Source organism: Camponotus vicinus, unplaced genomic scaffold (assembly GCF_025532165.1).
Source record: "Camponotus vicinus isolate PSW18456_S1 unplaced genomic scaffold, iyCamVici1.0 SCAF_2, whole genome shotgun sequence".
NCBI classification, from domain to species: Eukaryota; Metazoa; Arthropoda; class Insecta; order Hymenoptera; family Formicidae; genus Camponotus; species Camponotus vicinus.
Genome location: NW_028141956.1, coordinates 5,783,728 through 5,801,189, shown reverse-complemented (window position 1 = coordinate 5,801,189; position 17,462 = coordinate 5,783,728). Strand labels below are relative to the sequence as shown.

Below are 17,462 nucleotides of genomic sequence, written 5' to 3'. Positions count from 1 at the left end.
CAATCATTTCTCCTACGCGTTCGAAAATAGAAATATTCCGATTCGCTAAATGCGAGCCGTAAGCGTTCGTAGCTCTCGTCACGAGATACCGTTGCAAGTTTTGCACCCTCTCTTTCGGTGCAACCAAAGTCGGGGGCCGTGCATACGGGTGCATTTAAAACATTTTATCGGTACAAGTGTGGAAATCCAAAGCGACCCTCTACGCGCGTGCATACACGCCCAGCTTGAGCACCACCCTGCGGAGGACGATGACGAGGGGTGGGATATGTGGGGAAGGGCGGTTATTAATGTAAGGGGTGGCTGAGCAGTAGTTATTTGGCCGTGGGTGGTCGCAACATGGAGCGAGAAAGAGAAAAAGACCGAGACATGAAACGAGAAGACGGGAGGTCGAGAGATGGGTCGGCTAAAATCAATGCGAGTCTTTCTTTCGACGCTATTTACGGTTAAGAAAAGTCAGGCTCGGCAGAAGCGCGGCGCGGTGTGGAAATAAAAAGATAAGCGCGAACGTGGAAAACCAGGTTACGCTGGATATTCTCGTCAAAACCCACGACACGTTCGCTTTTATAAACCGCTCCGATCGAGCGTGCGATGACGCTGCTCGAGCCGCGTCGAAACTCACGTCGCAATTATACGCACGAATTTGTGTCGCGTAACGCCCTCGTTGCGAGGAAAGTTTGAGAGAACGACTCGACGATTCGTTATGTCGAAACCGTTGGGATCCGTTTACTTTGTCGACGAGCTTTTCCTCGGATCGATTGTTACTTAGGGTCTCGTATCTCTCTTCCGCTCCGCACCGACTCGGACGATTCGATTAAATAGCTCGAATACCCGACGCGGGGTATTCATCTTTTTCTCTCTCTTTTGCTCTCTTTTTTTTTGCTGCCCTGGCAAAGCAAATCTTCGTTAAGGTCAACGAGATTTTTCCAAGGGTCTAGTAGTCGTGCACGGCGCACGCTGACCGTTCGCTTGCAAGGCTAATACCTTCCGAGTGACTACGCTCATCCCTTAATGAAATTCTTTCTACCCGGACGCGACCCATTGGCTCGCCTTTGCAGCCAGATCGGGTTTTCTCATTATTGCGAATCCTTCGTGCGCGGCCCGGTCGATATTATTTTAGTCCGCCTTCTACGCGGCTGCATCATTATCTAAATATCGGGGAGCTTCGCGGGGCGCGAAAGAGCAGGAGCGTAGGGCAAACGGATGCGCACGCCTTCGTCGATTCGTTCGTTCGTTCGTTGGTTTGTTTAGCCGAATCTACTCTATGACTCTAGAAATATTTTACTTGCACGCATGTTGCATGCACAAAGCAATTTCGCACCGGTGCGCATTTAAGTTAGTCACAATCGGGACGCATGATTGCCCGTACAGACAATAACTGCATATTAATTTATTGATTATTGGCTATAGCCCGGGCGATATAGTATTCATAGAATTTACTATAACAGCAATATATATTCGTGCACTAATTTATTGACCAATAACTCGGCGCGATTCTATAACGACGACGAGCCCTGGGCGCCGGTATGTGTGGGTGTGTGGTGGGGTACCAAAGGGTTTAACGCGTATTATTCTGCATTAATTTATAGTCGTGCCGACCGATTACGCATGGCGGCCGATTTTAATCGAAGCGAACGAAATCGTAATCCAGGGGAAAGAGAAAAAAAGAGGCGCGAAAATAAGTCCAAAATCACAATCCACTCACCCGTATGCAGTCGTGTGTGTTGCTGCACGTGGCTGAGCTGCTTGAACCTGCGGTCGCAGTAGCTGCACTTGTACGGCTTCTCGCCGGTGTGGACCCTGATGTGCTGCACGAGCTGATGATTGCTGGAGAACGACTTGAGGCACTGCTGGCACTGGTGCGGCTTAACCTCGTTGCCGGCGATCATGCCGCCGGGTCCGACGCCGACGCCGACACCGACGCCAAGACCGGCCAGACCTCCGGCGATGCCGCCGCCGGGCCTCGCCGTCAGCGCACCCGCGCCGAGCTCCCTCGCGTGCATCTGCATCGCGTTCTTGTGCATGAAGATCTGCGAGAAGAACTGCCGGGGTTAGTTGGTACGCTGTACTTTTCGCCGAGCAACGGGGGAATGGCAAATCGACCCTGACCGCCGCGATAATTTGCCAGTCGATCGCCATTCGTCCTCTCGCACTGCCGAAACCGGAGAAGAGACCGTCATCTCGACCCTTCTTCGTGATATCAATGCTTTTGTATGAAGGATTGAACGCGCAATAGTAGCGCTCTGAGTAATGTCTGTCGTTTGATAGTAAACAAAGCAAAGTAAACAAAGCGAGATACGGTGGAATACTTTACCGTGGAACTAATTTTTTATTGATATATAAAATGTCGTTTAGACGAGGACAACTATTGTATATATAGATATATATCTTTTCTTAGAATTGTAAAATAAATATATTTTGCGAATATTTTTAATAACGAATAAGGCGTTGTCGTTCCAAGGTATCGTATTCTTTCTCACAGTTTCGGCATGGATATTTCAAAACGCGCGCAGTTCGATCGATCCTCGTATCACATGTGCTAATTTTTATAAATTTTCATATATTATAAAATCATAATATCGTTACAGATCGGGAGAGCATGCGAAATAATATCGCGGCGTCGTATCAGCGAACTCTCGAGTGATACTGATAGTTGAACTTGACGACTAGAAATTACCAAGGTCATGTTATAGCAAGGCCGAGAGTGAGTATATACACATGTGTTTTATAGAAACACAATGTTTTGAAAAATTTAAGTATCGATTCACATACACAATATATTAGCAAGTCTATAGTACGTGAGTGTTTACATCTCGTCACGTATTATTATACGTTCCGATGCTTTTCAAGTGTATGTCACAATGTGTGTATTATGATACAATGTATCGTTCAAATGCTTACAGTTTATCGACTTTGTTTCCATTGATTTCGACGCAAATTTCGGTCTATTGAAAAATCGCGTTTGCGGGTGTGAAGAATTGCGCGACGATACATACGAGAGAGCGACTCAATCACTACTCTGCCTCTTCCTGAGCGCTGCGAGGAAGAACCGAAACTGATAGAACGGCGGACCGGGCCGCGTAGCCGGCGAAGGAACGTTCAATTTCGGGTTCTCCTCGTTCTCTCGGGGAACAGGTGTTACGCCACTACGGTAGGTAGATAGGTACGGTGTGGGTGTAGGTGAACGAACGAAAGGGTTAACGTTAAGGCTGTACAGTCCGCGGCAAGAGTCGGATCGGGCGAGGGAGAAGGATTGAGCTGAAACTTGGCGGGGAATTAAAGAGTCGGGCGGGAGAGAATAGGATGGACTCGCGAAGACGGCGAAGGATTTTATTAAAATATGTTAAAACTGTAATTAAAATCGAAAAATCTCGTGAGAAGTTTTAAGAATCTTAGGTCACCCCTTTCGCGACGAGGAGCACCGGGTTGCGAGGAGGAGACGCGCGAGCGAGGAGGAGATGGTCTCGGGCGAGAGACAGAGAGAGAATTGAAATTGTCACCGGGGGTTCTCAAGTTTCCGTGAGTTCTCCACCGGTTCGTCGTTCGACGTGACTGCGGGATACTTGACGGGCGACGACGATCTCAACGCACTCGGAGCTGGGCATCCCTGGACTCTCTTTAATCCCCGTGGGAGAAGGAGAGACTGCCCGGCACGATTTTATTCCGCGTCTTTTTCCTCGCCTTTTTCTACCTCCGCCCGGACACGGTCGACCGGCTGTTGTTCGTCGCCGATTTGAATGAAATTGCTCCTGTTTTGCGGCACTCGAGGGGAAAAGGTTACGGCGATGCTTCGTTTAATCGATGTATGTACGATCCTGGCAAATACGTCGATACCTGACGAGTCTCGGTTGCATAATGCGTTTTAGTTGCATTATGAATAATGAATAATGTGAAGAATTATTGATGCCTGCAGCAACGAATATATATGGCAGACACAAATAATACATACATATATATTGAATATAATTGATTCAAAATGCAGTTAAAAAGACAACGTGTGTACGATATAATCGAACGTATTTTTATACTGTGTATTATATCAATCTGTTTATTTGATATCTCAAAGATGTCTATGTAATTGTTTGCCAACACAGGTTTTCTCTTTTCGTATCCTTTGCCCCTCGCGAACAGACTTTCGACGATGATTAGGATCCCGGGAGTCGGGAGTGACAGAAGGGTTCGTGAAAAACGATTTGACGCCGAGGCCAAGTTGCGTCGCGAATTTTTAACGACTGTCTCGAGTGGCCCATCGAGATTTCTTTAAATTGTAGGAAAAAAAAGATGTTTTGCTTGTCGAATTACTCATACTTTTTATGTTGATGATTATCGGATTTATTCATACAACTCGCATTTATAATGATGCACGAATAAAATATGCAATTTTAAGAGAGTTTAGTTTATTTTAATGAAAATTCTTTAATTCTAAAACGCGCACTTTTACAAATTAAATTGTAATTAAATACAAAATATGATGCTATTATTTTTTAACGATTCTCAGAGATTAAAGACGACTCGTGGGACTTTGGCGGCATCGACATACGAACAATGTCGGCTATTATTCTCCGTAAAAGTTTTTCGACAGAGTTTGGTGAGAATACCGCGCATTTCTTAAATTTCAAGACTACGCGGTCATTAATCAAATTTTTATCTCCTAGCAGAAAATTGCGTCCCGACGCCCGACCATACTGGCGGTTTGAATCTTTTTTTCTGATTTATCGCCGTCGCCAGCCGCGGGAAAAAAAGAGAGAAGTCGCGGTCCCGCCGGGGCCCGCGAGGAAAAATGGAAAAAGAAAGAAGAAAACGGAAAGAGTTGGCCCGCGGGTTGTTGGCTTAATGTCCTTAATAATGGAAAAATATATCAAATGACGCCCACTGTATTTCCTTAGAAGCATTTCTCGTTCTGATGCTACTCGTCTCGTCTATTCTCACCCCTCGCGCGCGATTCTTGGCGATATTTTAATTTTTACATCTATCCCTCCTCCCCTTTCTTCTGCTTTTCTCCTATTTTTTTATTAACTCTAAAATAAGCTCATTAAATTCTGCATACTTTTCTTAACAATAAAATTCAGTCGCTCATTAAATTCTGCATTCTTTACACAGTATTTCTTAATACAGTAAAATCTAGAACCATCAGAGGTAAGAAATATTACGAGTATTTTCAGTAGAGATCCGTTAATATGTAATAAAGAAAACTCTAATTTTATTTCTTACTCGTCTCTATCTTATTTCAATACTAGTAATATCTTTGACACAAGCGTGCGACTCCTCGCGAGATTCCCGCTTGAAAAATGTACACGACCTCATTTCCTTGCTATTCGAATCGCGACGTATGGCTCTCGTTCCCCGCATCGCGGCAGGTTTCTTTTTGATGCTGATGCTCCAAGGGATCGTTAGCATTTCAGGAGGAGCCGGCGCGCAACCCTTCTTTTTCTTCTTCTCTCTCTTTCTCTGTACCTTCTCTCTTACAGTGAGTTACGTCCGCGAGTAACGTCGGGCCACTCCAAGTGGGCTACTTTATACACTTGGAATACAAAGCAAAGGTCTCACCTGCTGACCATATGCCTTCTCTCCACGCGCGCGCACACGCATACACGGCGCCCTCTGTCCACCCACGCACGCTGGCCATGCAGCGGCTCACATATGTTATATCGTTACCCATGTACGCGTACGTATGTACATGCGTGTGCGTGTATGTGGCGAACGCATACGTGTACGGAGACAACGTCCAATCTAACCTAGCATGACCTGACTCATTCGCGGACCTACCTACCCACCTATCTGACTAAACTACCGCCGCGGATAGTATGTACTGCGATATAAAGGAAAAGGGGGAGATCCACCCCCTGTAATTGTCGGCTTTAATCCGCTTGAATCGTTATACGTTGATTCTCCGCGCGGTATGTTGTACGTTTCCGGTCGGCGCGGACGATCGTTTGCCGATCAGCTGCGTGAGAAGGACGATTTGATTTCTTCGGAACCGATCCTTCGGTCTGTTCTGTCTCGCTATCGTTCTATTTTTCACATCTGCCTAATATTAGAGTCGAATGTAAAAGCGCACTAACCTTGACTCGTTATGCGATATCTCGACGGGAGCAACTCCTTATCTATATGAATCGTTTAATTACACGTATAGACGAGCGATCGAGCTACGGAATAGATTTTATTACTAATTGAAATAGTTTTATATGAATTCTAGAAAGTCTTTGCATGTAGACACTTTCGCTACAGTTTCATACCAATTTTATTGTTTTTGTAAAAAAAAAAAGAATAGATGAAAGAGAAAAAAAACGCATTTTTAATTAATATTACGGGTGTGTATGAAAAATTGATAAAATCTTCGAGGAACGAGATTTTTGTCACCGCTCTAAAAGCAGTATCTCTCTCTTTTTGTTACCTTCTTCTAGGCAAAATTGTCGGTGGATAGGATCAAATAACACAACGCGGCACGTCGAAATTAAGGACGCCGAAAGGTAGTCGTTATCCTGCGTGGCTTGCATGGGGTTGGCCAGTAAAAGAAAGAAAAAGAAAAAACAGAAGAATCGGGCAGAGGCCGCGAGATCGCGCGATAGCGGACCATCGATCGCATTAATGTGCGTCGGCGGACAGCCGGCCAAATCCAATGTCAAGATTACAAAGATCGCCGGGCGAAAGTCTATCAATGATCAGTCGGGGGACTTTACGGTCTCGTTTTGTCTTGTTATGAATATGTAATGTTATACTTGACTCGATTCGGTTTATACTCGATACGATGGATTTGCCATGGATATCCCATTTCCTTCGTCGAGTTTGTCGTAAACGGAACAGCGCGACGGATGTCTCGACTTCGTGACTGCTAAAAAATAATCTCAATCTACGGAAAGTTTTCCGACACGACTCAGCCGCGCCAATTTTCACGGAGAGCGATCAAATATACAACGGCCATTTTTAGCGCAGCTTCTCGAAAGTGTTAATTATTTAACGGTCGTTTTCGGCCGCGCTCCTGTCACGTCGATATTTCCAAAGACCGTTCCCCTCGCTCCGCAAGGTGATTTTAGTGACACGTGAATCTTAAAGACGAAGGACCCGAACGCGATCGAGGAGAATGTACGCAGTTGCTAGGCTGCGAACGGGTTTCGATCGCACGACACTCGCTAAGCGAACACCCTCCGTTTAACAGCGGGTAAAGACACTCTCGCGGGTATAACCATAATTCGAATCACGTAGGTAGGTAATTTAATAAGCGGTCATCGGGTAATGCGGTCTCCACCTCGTGATTAATCGTTGGATTGAGCGAACGAGCGAACGTACGTCTAAAGATAGTTATACACCGTTTATGTTTGCAATTGCTTCTCGTCTATAGTTTTCCCCTTCAGTCGACAACTCGTGAATGAGACGTCAATTTTTCTCAAACTGGCCAATCTGCTATTCCTCATTTAATTTTTTCCCAATGATATTATTAATATTAATATTATTAATAATAGTATTATCATTATCGTTTATTATAAACGCACACACGATATAAAAACACTTTTCGACCTTTATATATCCTTTAAATGTTTCTTTTTAATTTTGTAATGTTTATTACATTCGCGCGTCGCATCAGTGTCATTGGATATTTAATGCAAGCGGCAAACGCACCCTCGTAAGCTTTTTCTCGATGTCACGTGGTCTCGCTTTTGGCGCGAATTTTCGATCCTCGGCCTCGTACTAACCGTATGTGTGGAATATATCCATCAATAATTACCTGGGGCGGCAAATGGTGATGAGGATGCTGATACGCCGGCGGTACGTACGGCGGGTGGCTGGGCGGATGGTTGTGGGGGTGAGGTCGGGGATGGTTTTGATGCTGGGCTTGCGGCGGGAGCGGTTGGGGCGCGGGGGGCGGTGTCCAAGGCCCGTGGTTCGGCCCGTGGCTTTCATTGGTGCCATACATCTTCAGGGAAGAATCTCGAGCACGCAACCCGAAGAACAAGAGTCCCATCCGCCCCGGTCCACGCGCGATGACACGAAGCCCCCTGGCACTGCTGGCATGATCGCGAGCGCTCGCGCGCTCATCGACCACCCTTCGATGCGGGATTTAAATTCAACTTCGGCGAGCGTAAAGATGTCTCTTTGTTCGAGGAACGAGTATTATCACGTTGCTCGTTACACGTGATCCCGAAAAGTTTGCGCGATTAAGGAAATATAGCAGAACACGCGTTCACGTAAATAACTATTATTATATAAAAGTTCACAGAGAGGGTGAATCGAGGAGAAACGTCGCCTCGTCGGAGGAAGAGTATACGACTAGAATGGATCTCGGTCGAGCCGGCGACCGTAGGATCTATAACGTTTGGTGCCTGACTAGCTGAACACAGACTGTTGATCGTTATGCTCGCGAAATATTCGTGCGCCGCGAACGTAGTGCGGTCTGACTCCTCGATCGCTATTGTTCCGATCAATCTCACCCGCCGATCTTTTTCCCAAACGGCGGCTCCTCATTGTGCGCGTTTCAACGGGCGAGACCTCGGACTTACGTAATCGAAAATGGAGAAATTGCCGCGTGGAGAAACGATAGTTATTGCCTTCATGCGTTTACGGGGCCCCATGGTTCCTCTCTTTGTTTATCGCGACGCGTGTGAAAGATATCGTTTGTCGTTCGCAGCAATTGCTTTCCCGATCGGCCAATTAATCCTCGCACGCTCCATGAATGTTGCGCCAGCAACGAACTCTCGTCACGACTCCTTTCGATGCAGCTGTAGGCCCGGCATGCTCCTCAAACGTATGGACCGATCATCCAGATTGACCCGACGCTCGACCGATCATCTTCCTTTGCGCAACGATACCGTTAAGAATCGTTGCGTAAGCGCGTGTCACGGCCTTGCACTCGCGAACAAAGTCCTTGGCTCCGAAAGCGAACGGCGACTTTGACGAGCGATTAGAAGAAAGATTCTCCGTCGTTAATTTTGTTCTCACACTTTTTCTTATCCTAGATCCTGTACAACTGATTTGTCTTCTTTTTGCAATCAACGAAAACCTTTGTCACCGACGATTCATCGAATTCGCGCACATTCTCGAGGGGATTAATTGACTTTTTTGCCGTTCCACGGGATCCAACGAGCGCGATCGGCGCGTTGATCGCGAGTTTCTCTCCGTTTCGACAATCTTGTTGCGTCTCGAATCGGAACGCGCAAGCGGTAACGCAACATCGTACTACTTTCGTTCACTGCGTTCGTTTGCGATCGGATATCGCGGGTGCGCGCGCGCGCGCGCGCGACAGCGGTGGCTGGTAGACGGGCCCAGGGTACGGGCCCCGCCGCGCGACAAGAAAATTCCACGAGACGGTCCGCGGCGGCCGTCAAGAAACTATCACTTTTTCCGAGATCGGGAAGAGTTTTTTTATATGTACCAGGGGGAGGAGGGGAACCGCGATAAATCCGCGCGCAAGGGGGGTAGACCGGATGTGAAGAAGCGCGGGTGCAGCGCTGTGCACCAGCGTGCGGCGTCTCACACAAACTAAACGGATTCAAGGGGGGGACATGGCGATTTCTCGGCCTCCATCCGCCGTCTGCGTGCGCGAGCTAAAGCAGGGGGATAGAAGGAATAAAAAAAAAAGTCCGGCCGCGCGCGGTGGAAAGGCGCGCTGATAAGGCCAGCCGCGAGCCGAACGAAAAATCCCGTCGCGGCTACTCCAAGAGTAGAGATATCGATTGAAATAACACGATTCCGGGGAAGGCAGACTCGCCAATCGGCACGAGCGACACGGCGGAAACGACCAATCGCGCCGATCGCCGCACGCGAGCTATCTCTCGCCTCTTTCACGCAACCCCCCTTCACTAGCCCCCCCCGTCCCCATGCCTAGTTTGCCGTCGCGGCTGCTCGTCATACGCGTCCTTCTCCTCGCCTCCTTGGCCGTCTTGTCCTCGTGCCCGCTTCTACTCCAACGCCGCTGTTACTTCTCTTCCTCCACCCTCTGCTCGATCGCGCGCGCGACCAGAGAGCGAGAGAGAAAGAGAGGGAAGAGAGCGAGAGAAAAAAACGCGTACGAGCGCGGGACTCGTTCAGCGCGCAAACGACGGAGCGAGACGAAGGCAATCCGGCCGGTTCAGGAAATGTATGCGCCGATCGAGGTGTCATCTTCGACTCGTCGGATTTTTCCACTCGCCGACGCGCGCGTCATCGTCAACGATGACGATTTCACCTCCGTTGAATCGTTTATCCGCCCCCTCCCTCCCACTGCTTATGCGTCTCTCGTCTGGGATTGTAAAAAATCGGATTCGAAGGGTAAGACACGTACGTATGGCATATGTGTGTAAAGACGACGCGGAAATCACGTAAGGGAGCTTTTGCTTCTCGCCGCGGAATCATCGACCTCTCCAGAATTTCGGGGACGAAAGGACTTTGATTGATAGACGTACGCACATATGTTATAATAGTCCATCAAATATATACATATGTAATGGAATATTATAATATATGTATAATATATATATGTATATATTATAACGTGTGTATTAATACGAGATATCGATTATCCGATTACAGCTAATTTTCGAGTAGAAAATCCGATATTAAGCTTTAATTAATTACGAATAGCGTCGAATAATTTTGGCTTAATTTAAGGACTCCCTGCCACCGGCCTCTCGAGCCATCGGATAAGCTCCACGGTGAAGTGAGCCATTCAATTCCTGGCACCTTACCAATCATTCCTTCGCTCGTGCATGATACATATATGCACGATCTAATGAAACGTGCGGAGATAACGAATTGGTCGATATCGGGGTAAAAATATACAAGGATAGAGGAGCGCGCTGTCGATCGATTTGGCAAAGAGGATGCGCATGAATCGTGCATATTATTGACTTTGTAATACGTTAATCGCAATTCCGATAATTGCGCACAATTTTCATTCGATGTATTATAAACAAATTATACTCCAGTCAAAAAAGTTATTTGTTACAGTTATAAATGTAACACTCACTGCGTTGTATTTTAAATTTGTTGTTTTCACGTTTAAATTCAAATCTTGACTCGCGTGTTAAAAATGTAATAAGTTCAATCAAGTATATCCGTAAATTCTGTTGGTTATTTATATTTAACATAATATTCGACAACAGTGTCACACGTTCAATCTCGATCAATTTGAATTCGAAGCTGCGGTTTTCGAGACGCGTTTCTTTTTTAACGCGCGATCGCCATGTTTCTCCCTGCCTTTGGCGATTTATTTTGGGCGTGGAGTTGCGAAGGTTAACGGCGTAGAAAAGTGCGTGTTAAAAGCGCGCCTAGAGAAAGAGAGAGAAAAAATCAGGGCGGAGTCTGCGGTAAAGATTCTTCGCCTATCCATCATGGCTGCTTTATCAGTGACGTCGCGATAAGAAGCTCGCTATAAACGCTATAAACGCTTTGCCGCGCGTGTGTCTGTGAGAATCCTCAATGGGACCGGAAGAAGGGAGCATGTGACACGATCGGCGCCTCTTTCTCCTAATTTCTCTCTTTTTTCCTTCTTCTTCGTGAAATGGACGCGAGAGGGATTGCAAAAGTCTCGAGAGTTGTTCCTGGACCGAAACTTTCAATCGGATTATTCGCATCGGCGAGATTTCCGTTCTGCTGGATGAAGGTCGACTTAGCGAGACGGATGAAAAATTCGAAAGACCGCCGCGCGAGACGTGTAAATATTTCAAATAAAAGAAAACCAGATAGAGAGAGAGAGAGAAATATATTATTTATTCAAAATGTTATTTTAATTATCTAATCATTTGCACTATTGATGTGTCTTCAAACTCTTCGATAAAATATTCTAGTTACATTACATTTATATTGCAATATTATCGTATATTTTAGAATTTGATTTAAAATTTCAATTTTTCTTGTATTATTTATTCTTGCTCGATTTTACCATTCAACATTTTTCTCCTTTGATTGAAATGCATATGTTATAAATCTGTATAAATATCTTATAGATATGATATACTCTATAAATATGTATCCATTTCTTTCATCCGCGTAGAGACGAAAGTAGTCTCGATTTTACAATCAAAATATCAATGATTAATCAAGTATAGGTGAATCTCTTAAAAGTCATTGAACGTGAAGGAGAATCGTTGTGGAAAATCGAAAGAGAGAAAGAGGGAGAGAAGTGCAAGGACCACAAGAGCTGTGCAACGCGTAACGATGTAGTAAAGTAGCCGTAGAAAGTGTATCGGAAGATACCGGGAATAATGCAGGACAATCGAGATATCGCGTTCGAAGTCCGTTCGAATCAGTACTTGTGTCGCATTTCGATCGCCTCGTTTTCGATATGGGAATACGCGCGCGGGAAGAGAGGAGCACGAAGTAGATCAAGACACATCAATTAAGCCCATTAATCTGCCGCTAGAAGTAAAATGCCGGTTAAGTAGCGGCTGATTCGAGGGTCGATTTGAGCAGGCTCGCTTGTTCGAGAATTATTCTACGTCGTCGGATCATGATTTCCGTTAATGAATTCGCGAATTATAGATTGTCGGCTGTATTAGACAACTGGTATTATTAATAGCAGTCTTCGGGAGGAATCCTCGTGTTCGAGAGAATACAATTGACCTGTCACACGCGGATAAGTCGCGTGTACGTGTAGTGCGTATAGAAATATTCGCACGTTCTAATTTTAAGAATGATTTATATACGGACGCCGGGGCCAAGTGCAGTACGTATATACGATCGATATGAGCGCATCGCGGTATATCGGTCGGTCGATCGCGCGATCGTCGCGCGGATAAAGGGCGGGCCATTAACTCCGCAAATATCCCCGATGTATATCGCGCGGTAATGAGAGAAAGAGAGAGAGAGATCGCTCTTGGGCCGCGCGTTGTTCATAGAGTCAATACTTTTCCTTATCGCGAGACCGCAGCGCGCGTACGCGAGAAATAAGAACGGCGAAAGAAACGAAGAAAAAGCGGAACGGCAGAGCGGGGAGCGGGGAGCGGGGCGGAGGGAGGGAGGAAGGCGAGGTGGTGCAAAAAGAAGACGCCACCGTGCGAAGGCCGAGGCGCGCATTCTCGTCGCCACCCCTTCGCGAAATTACTGACCACGGGCAACGCGAGGCGCGGCGCAGAAAGAAAGGAGGGAAGAAAAGAAGAGAAAAGAACGCGGGGGCAACACGGATAAAAAGAAGCCGAGCCCGAGCAGCGGTGGTTGAGGTTGCGGGGAAAGGTGGGAGTCGCGGATAAGAAGCAAGCGGAAGAAGGAGGGGGAGGGGGAGGCAGAACATCGCAATAAAAATAAACCGCTGTTCGAGGGGCTGAAAGACCGCCGGAGTTGCAGTCGGGCGAGGGGATGCGCGCGAGAGAAGAAGTAAAAGAAGAAGAAAACGGCGAAAGAAGGCAGCGACGGCCGTTTGCGGCGGTCGGGGAAGGGAAATGAGGGGAATAACGAAAGAAGCAAATAAGAAGTCTCTGTGCGAGCCTCTTCTTCCTCCACCGACGTCGCCGCCGCCGCCTCCACCTCCGCCACATCATACCTTCGTCTTCGCGCTCCCTCCTACATAGCGAGGAGAGAGGCAATGAGCGAGAAATCGCGAACGGGACGCATGGGGCAAAGTAGAAAGGCCGAGCGAGAGAAAGAAAGAAGAGAGAGAGAGAAATAAAAGTCCGGCAGGCCTTGGCTGTGCAGTCGTCGTCGGCCGCGTTGCCAAGTCTCATTGTTTATCATAGTTCGCCAGCCTCTCTTTGGTTCGGAAAAAGAAAAAATAAATCTCGCCATTTTTCCGGTTGAGTTTCGCACTTGCGTCCGCGATACACTCAGAACGTCATTGGCGATGATGTAACTCGGGCGCGATGCTCCGACACAGCTAGATTGGAAGATTTCAATCTCTCTTAAACTGAATCAAAGAGTGAAAATGTCATTGATGAAAGTAGTCTCAAAGATCAGCGATCTTGAGTGAAAACATTCATACACTCCTCCGTCTTATGTCTCGTTGAGTATGGCAGCAAAATTTTACAAAAATTAATAGTAATAAGTATATATTTGTAAGATATAGCTTTTTTGAAACTTTTTCTATTCATTTTGTTAATTTTTGGGAGGAGTTTTTATACACACACATTTGAAATGAGATGTATACAACTAGTATTCAAATTCAAAATTATATATATATTTTATATATATTTTATATATATTTTAAAATTAAAAATTATACAGATATATATCTTTTTTTCTTAAAATAAAAATGAACAACATTCCTGAGAACCCATAAGAATGAATAAGATTCTTGAAAAAATTTAGATATCTTTTTGATACAATATCACAAAATTATATCTCATGTATAATATAATGTAAGATACGCATTCTTTTATCATTGATTTGTAGCACTATATTTATAATTCATATCAATAAATATTCTGTTTTTCAGTGATAATGCATTGATTTCACTTAAGAGAGATCGTTTCCGCGAGAGAATATTATAGCAAATATAACCAAGATAGCATTATGTTACAGGAACGAAATAACGCATGAATAATACTACGATTAACGGTATTACGCCCGTCAACACATAATCGAAAATTAATTCACGTGACGTAATCGAGCACGCTCGTCATTCTAGGATTAGCGGGCGATCGTTTCGCAAGCGCATGGTTATAAGAGCGCTTTCCAACAATCAACGCTTTCCTGATCCTCGCTCGCTAATGATCAGGAAAAGAGATCGCGGAGCGACGATAACGGGAGGGGGCAGGAGGAAAGAAAAATTCGTACGTTCGCCGGCGCAACGTCTACGAATAGTCTAGGCGCGAGACAACCAAGCTTTATGCGTAATCTGATTACGCGGACGAATAATGGAAAGCCGCGGTTGAGTTTTATCCGCGTAAATTGCTTATAAGGTAGCAGGATTTACATATTCCACGCATAGATCTACGCACGAGATGCCTAAATTGTCGCTTCGCTAATTTGAAGACAGATAGCGAAAAACCTCCCTATTTTTTTCATCGTGATAGCCCGAGCTTTCTCAAGACGCGTCATCGCGAAGGAGAACTCGCGACTTTAAACTCGTCGAAAGAATCGTCGAGAGTCCGATTCGATTTCGGTTTCTCTCGGTCTTCGCTTCGCGATCGTCCGGACTCGTCGACGTTCTGAGTCATCGGTGCACGCACGCATGCACGCACGCATGCATGCACTTACGCATGCACGTATGTACGCACATGTGCGCCCGCCGGCCCGCACATGCGCACGCGCGCGCGCGTGCTTTACGCCGCTTCGTACGCGTATAAATATGTATACAGGTACACACACATAACACCCGCGCGCGTATGAAGCCGACGCCGATGCTCGCGATCGCGGAATCGCCGCGCACCATCGTTCCCTCCGCACACCTTTCTTCTCCATCTCCCCCCGTCCCTCTGTTTCACTCGTTGGCTCACCCTCCTCGCAAACGTTTGCATACGAATATACCGAGGTATCTCGATGGGTGGTATGCTGATTAGGGAATCCACGCGCAAATTCTTCCATTATTTATGGATCCTCATTTTTAGGACAGCGACGTCACGCCTCGCCGCCCGACCCGCAGTAATTTAACGTTTCTCTGCGCGCGGAGATATATTCGTGTTTTAATCGCTGTATCGATTCGCCCGCGGAGGAGGATCGCGTGAGAACACGCGCCATCGGGATCGAACCCTTTCTTTCGCGATCGTTTTTTACTTTTTTTTTTTTGCGATCTATGTTTCCTCATCTCCACCTCGCACTTTTGCCGCACGCTAACGGAACGCGTGGCCGACAGCGTTGCACGCGCGAGGAACGCCGAGAATTTTCGCACGCGGGATTTCCCCAATTGGTCGTTTGATATTTCCGCATTCTGCGGAATTACTAGAACGAAGGACGAGAGCTGCGATCGTACGTACACGTACGTAGGATCGCATTCTCGTCGCGCGAAGAGATTACCTCTCGGTGTTCGCACAATCGATGTTGCGTCACGATCGCGCGTACGTCATCGCCGCCTCGCCGATAACGCCGTCTCGCGATATATTCCGATCCGCATCGAGGAAAGTTTTATTTTCCGTCGGAAAATCTTTAGGAACTTATTTCCCGCTCGTTGTATTAATAACCCGGATATATATATTAAGCGGCTGCGAGAGGCAAATTTAGCGTGTTCCGGATGTCGCAAAAATACGACAAATTTCGAGAATCGCGACAATGATGTGGAATATATATATATGTGTCTCAGAATCGCATTTCTCCTTCCGGTGGAGGAGAGGAAGAGGTCACGCTGATAAGAAGCAGGGGATCGATACGATTGCGTGCATAACGGCGCGCAAAGTACGCGCGACTATTCGTCGTCGACTCGCCGCACTCTCTTTCGGCACGGCAACAAAAAGGGCAAATAACACCGGATTTAAGAACCGGCTGCATCCGTGCAAGACCGTGTCAGATTACGCACCGGTTCTTCGTCCTCCTCTCCCTCCCCCTCTCTCTCTCTCTCTCTCCGAGATTTTCCCCTCGCTCCAACTCCCCGCTACTGCTGGTTTTGCTCTTTGCATCCGCGCGCTGCGCTGCATCCATGCTCGCGAAACGCCGAGAGCCGGGCTGGACGGCATATTAAACGAGCCGCGATAAATGAACTTCGATATTAATTAAGCCGGTGCTCGGCCGACGTTGACGTTGACGTTACAAATCGCCACGGGCGCGGCGCGACGAGACGCTCCGCTTTTATTCGCGATGATCGAAGCCGCAACGACGGCTACGCCGATATTTCGCGTTTCGGCAGTGATACGGTAATTCCGTAGTGTTTCGTACTCTTTTTCTCTCTCTCCCGACTCTTGTTTTCGCAGCGGCACATCTCGCAGCTCCGCCATCGCGAGATGGCCAGCGACGAAAATCCTGCTTTCACGCTCGCTCGGGGAGGGGCGGGACGTCCTGGTGGGAGAAGAATCAAGAGACCGCCGCCGCCGCCGCCGCCTGTCGTACAAACATATCGGCCGCTTGTGGCAGTAACCTTGCGCGCTCTCGCGTCACGTCGCTTCTTTTTTTTATCATATCAAACGTATGCTAACAGTCGGCGTGACTCGGGACGAGACGAGCGTCTCGGCGAACGAACGCAAGGTAAGACAATATGAGCAGGCTTGTCGGTGGTCAGTACCGTCGGTACAGTCCGTGGAAAATCATTCCTCCTCGCGCTCTCCTTTCTTCCGACTCTTTGTTTTCGTTTCCTGCGCGCCGGGAAGCGCGGCTACGAGGCCGCACGCTCCAAGCTCGTGAAACGCGGCTTTTCAGAGAGCGACCCGACGACAGCTGGAGCTCGAGGGCGATAAGTCCCGAGCCATTCGATAAGTCGTACAATATTGTATACCGACGATATTATGAGAAAGAGAGAGAGGAAAAAAATCGCGGCCCTCGTAGGGGGCCTCGGGGGGAGGGGGGAAGGTTGGTCGGTGAATCGATCGGCCGCGATCGTAAAACGATGAGCGCGAGGGAATTATCTCGAGCGCAATTAACGTCAAGTACGACGATCGGCCGCGGTAATAAATTAAGAGCTTGGCCGCGCGCGCGGA

At 47.1% G+C, this 17,462-nt stretch overlaps 1 protein-coding gene across 11 annotated transcripts in view; it reads right to left on the bottom strand.

Moving 5' to 3' along the window:
• Dati (zinc finger protein datilografo) overlaps window positions 1-17,462 on the bottom strand; it is an 86,526-nt gene that overhangs the window by 51,007 nt on the left and 18,057 nt on the right. For 9 of the 11 annotated variants that reach the window (XM_083090022.1, XM_083090016.1, XM_083090017.1 and 6 more), the window contains one exon: window positions 1,703-2,039. In XM_083090022.1, coding sequence (XP_082946148.1) covers window positions 1,703-2,039 — 337 coding nt within the window. The remainder of the gene's footprint in view (window positions 1-1,702; window positions 2,040-17,462) is intronic. The other 2 variants (XM_083090015.1, XM_083090025.1) reach the window with 1 other exon arrangement.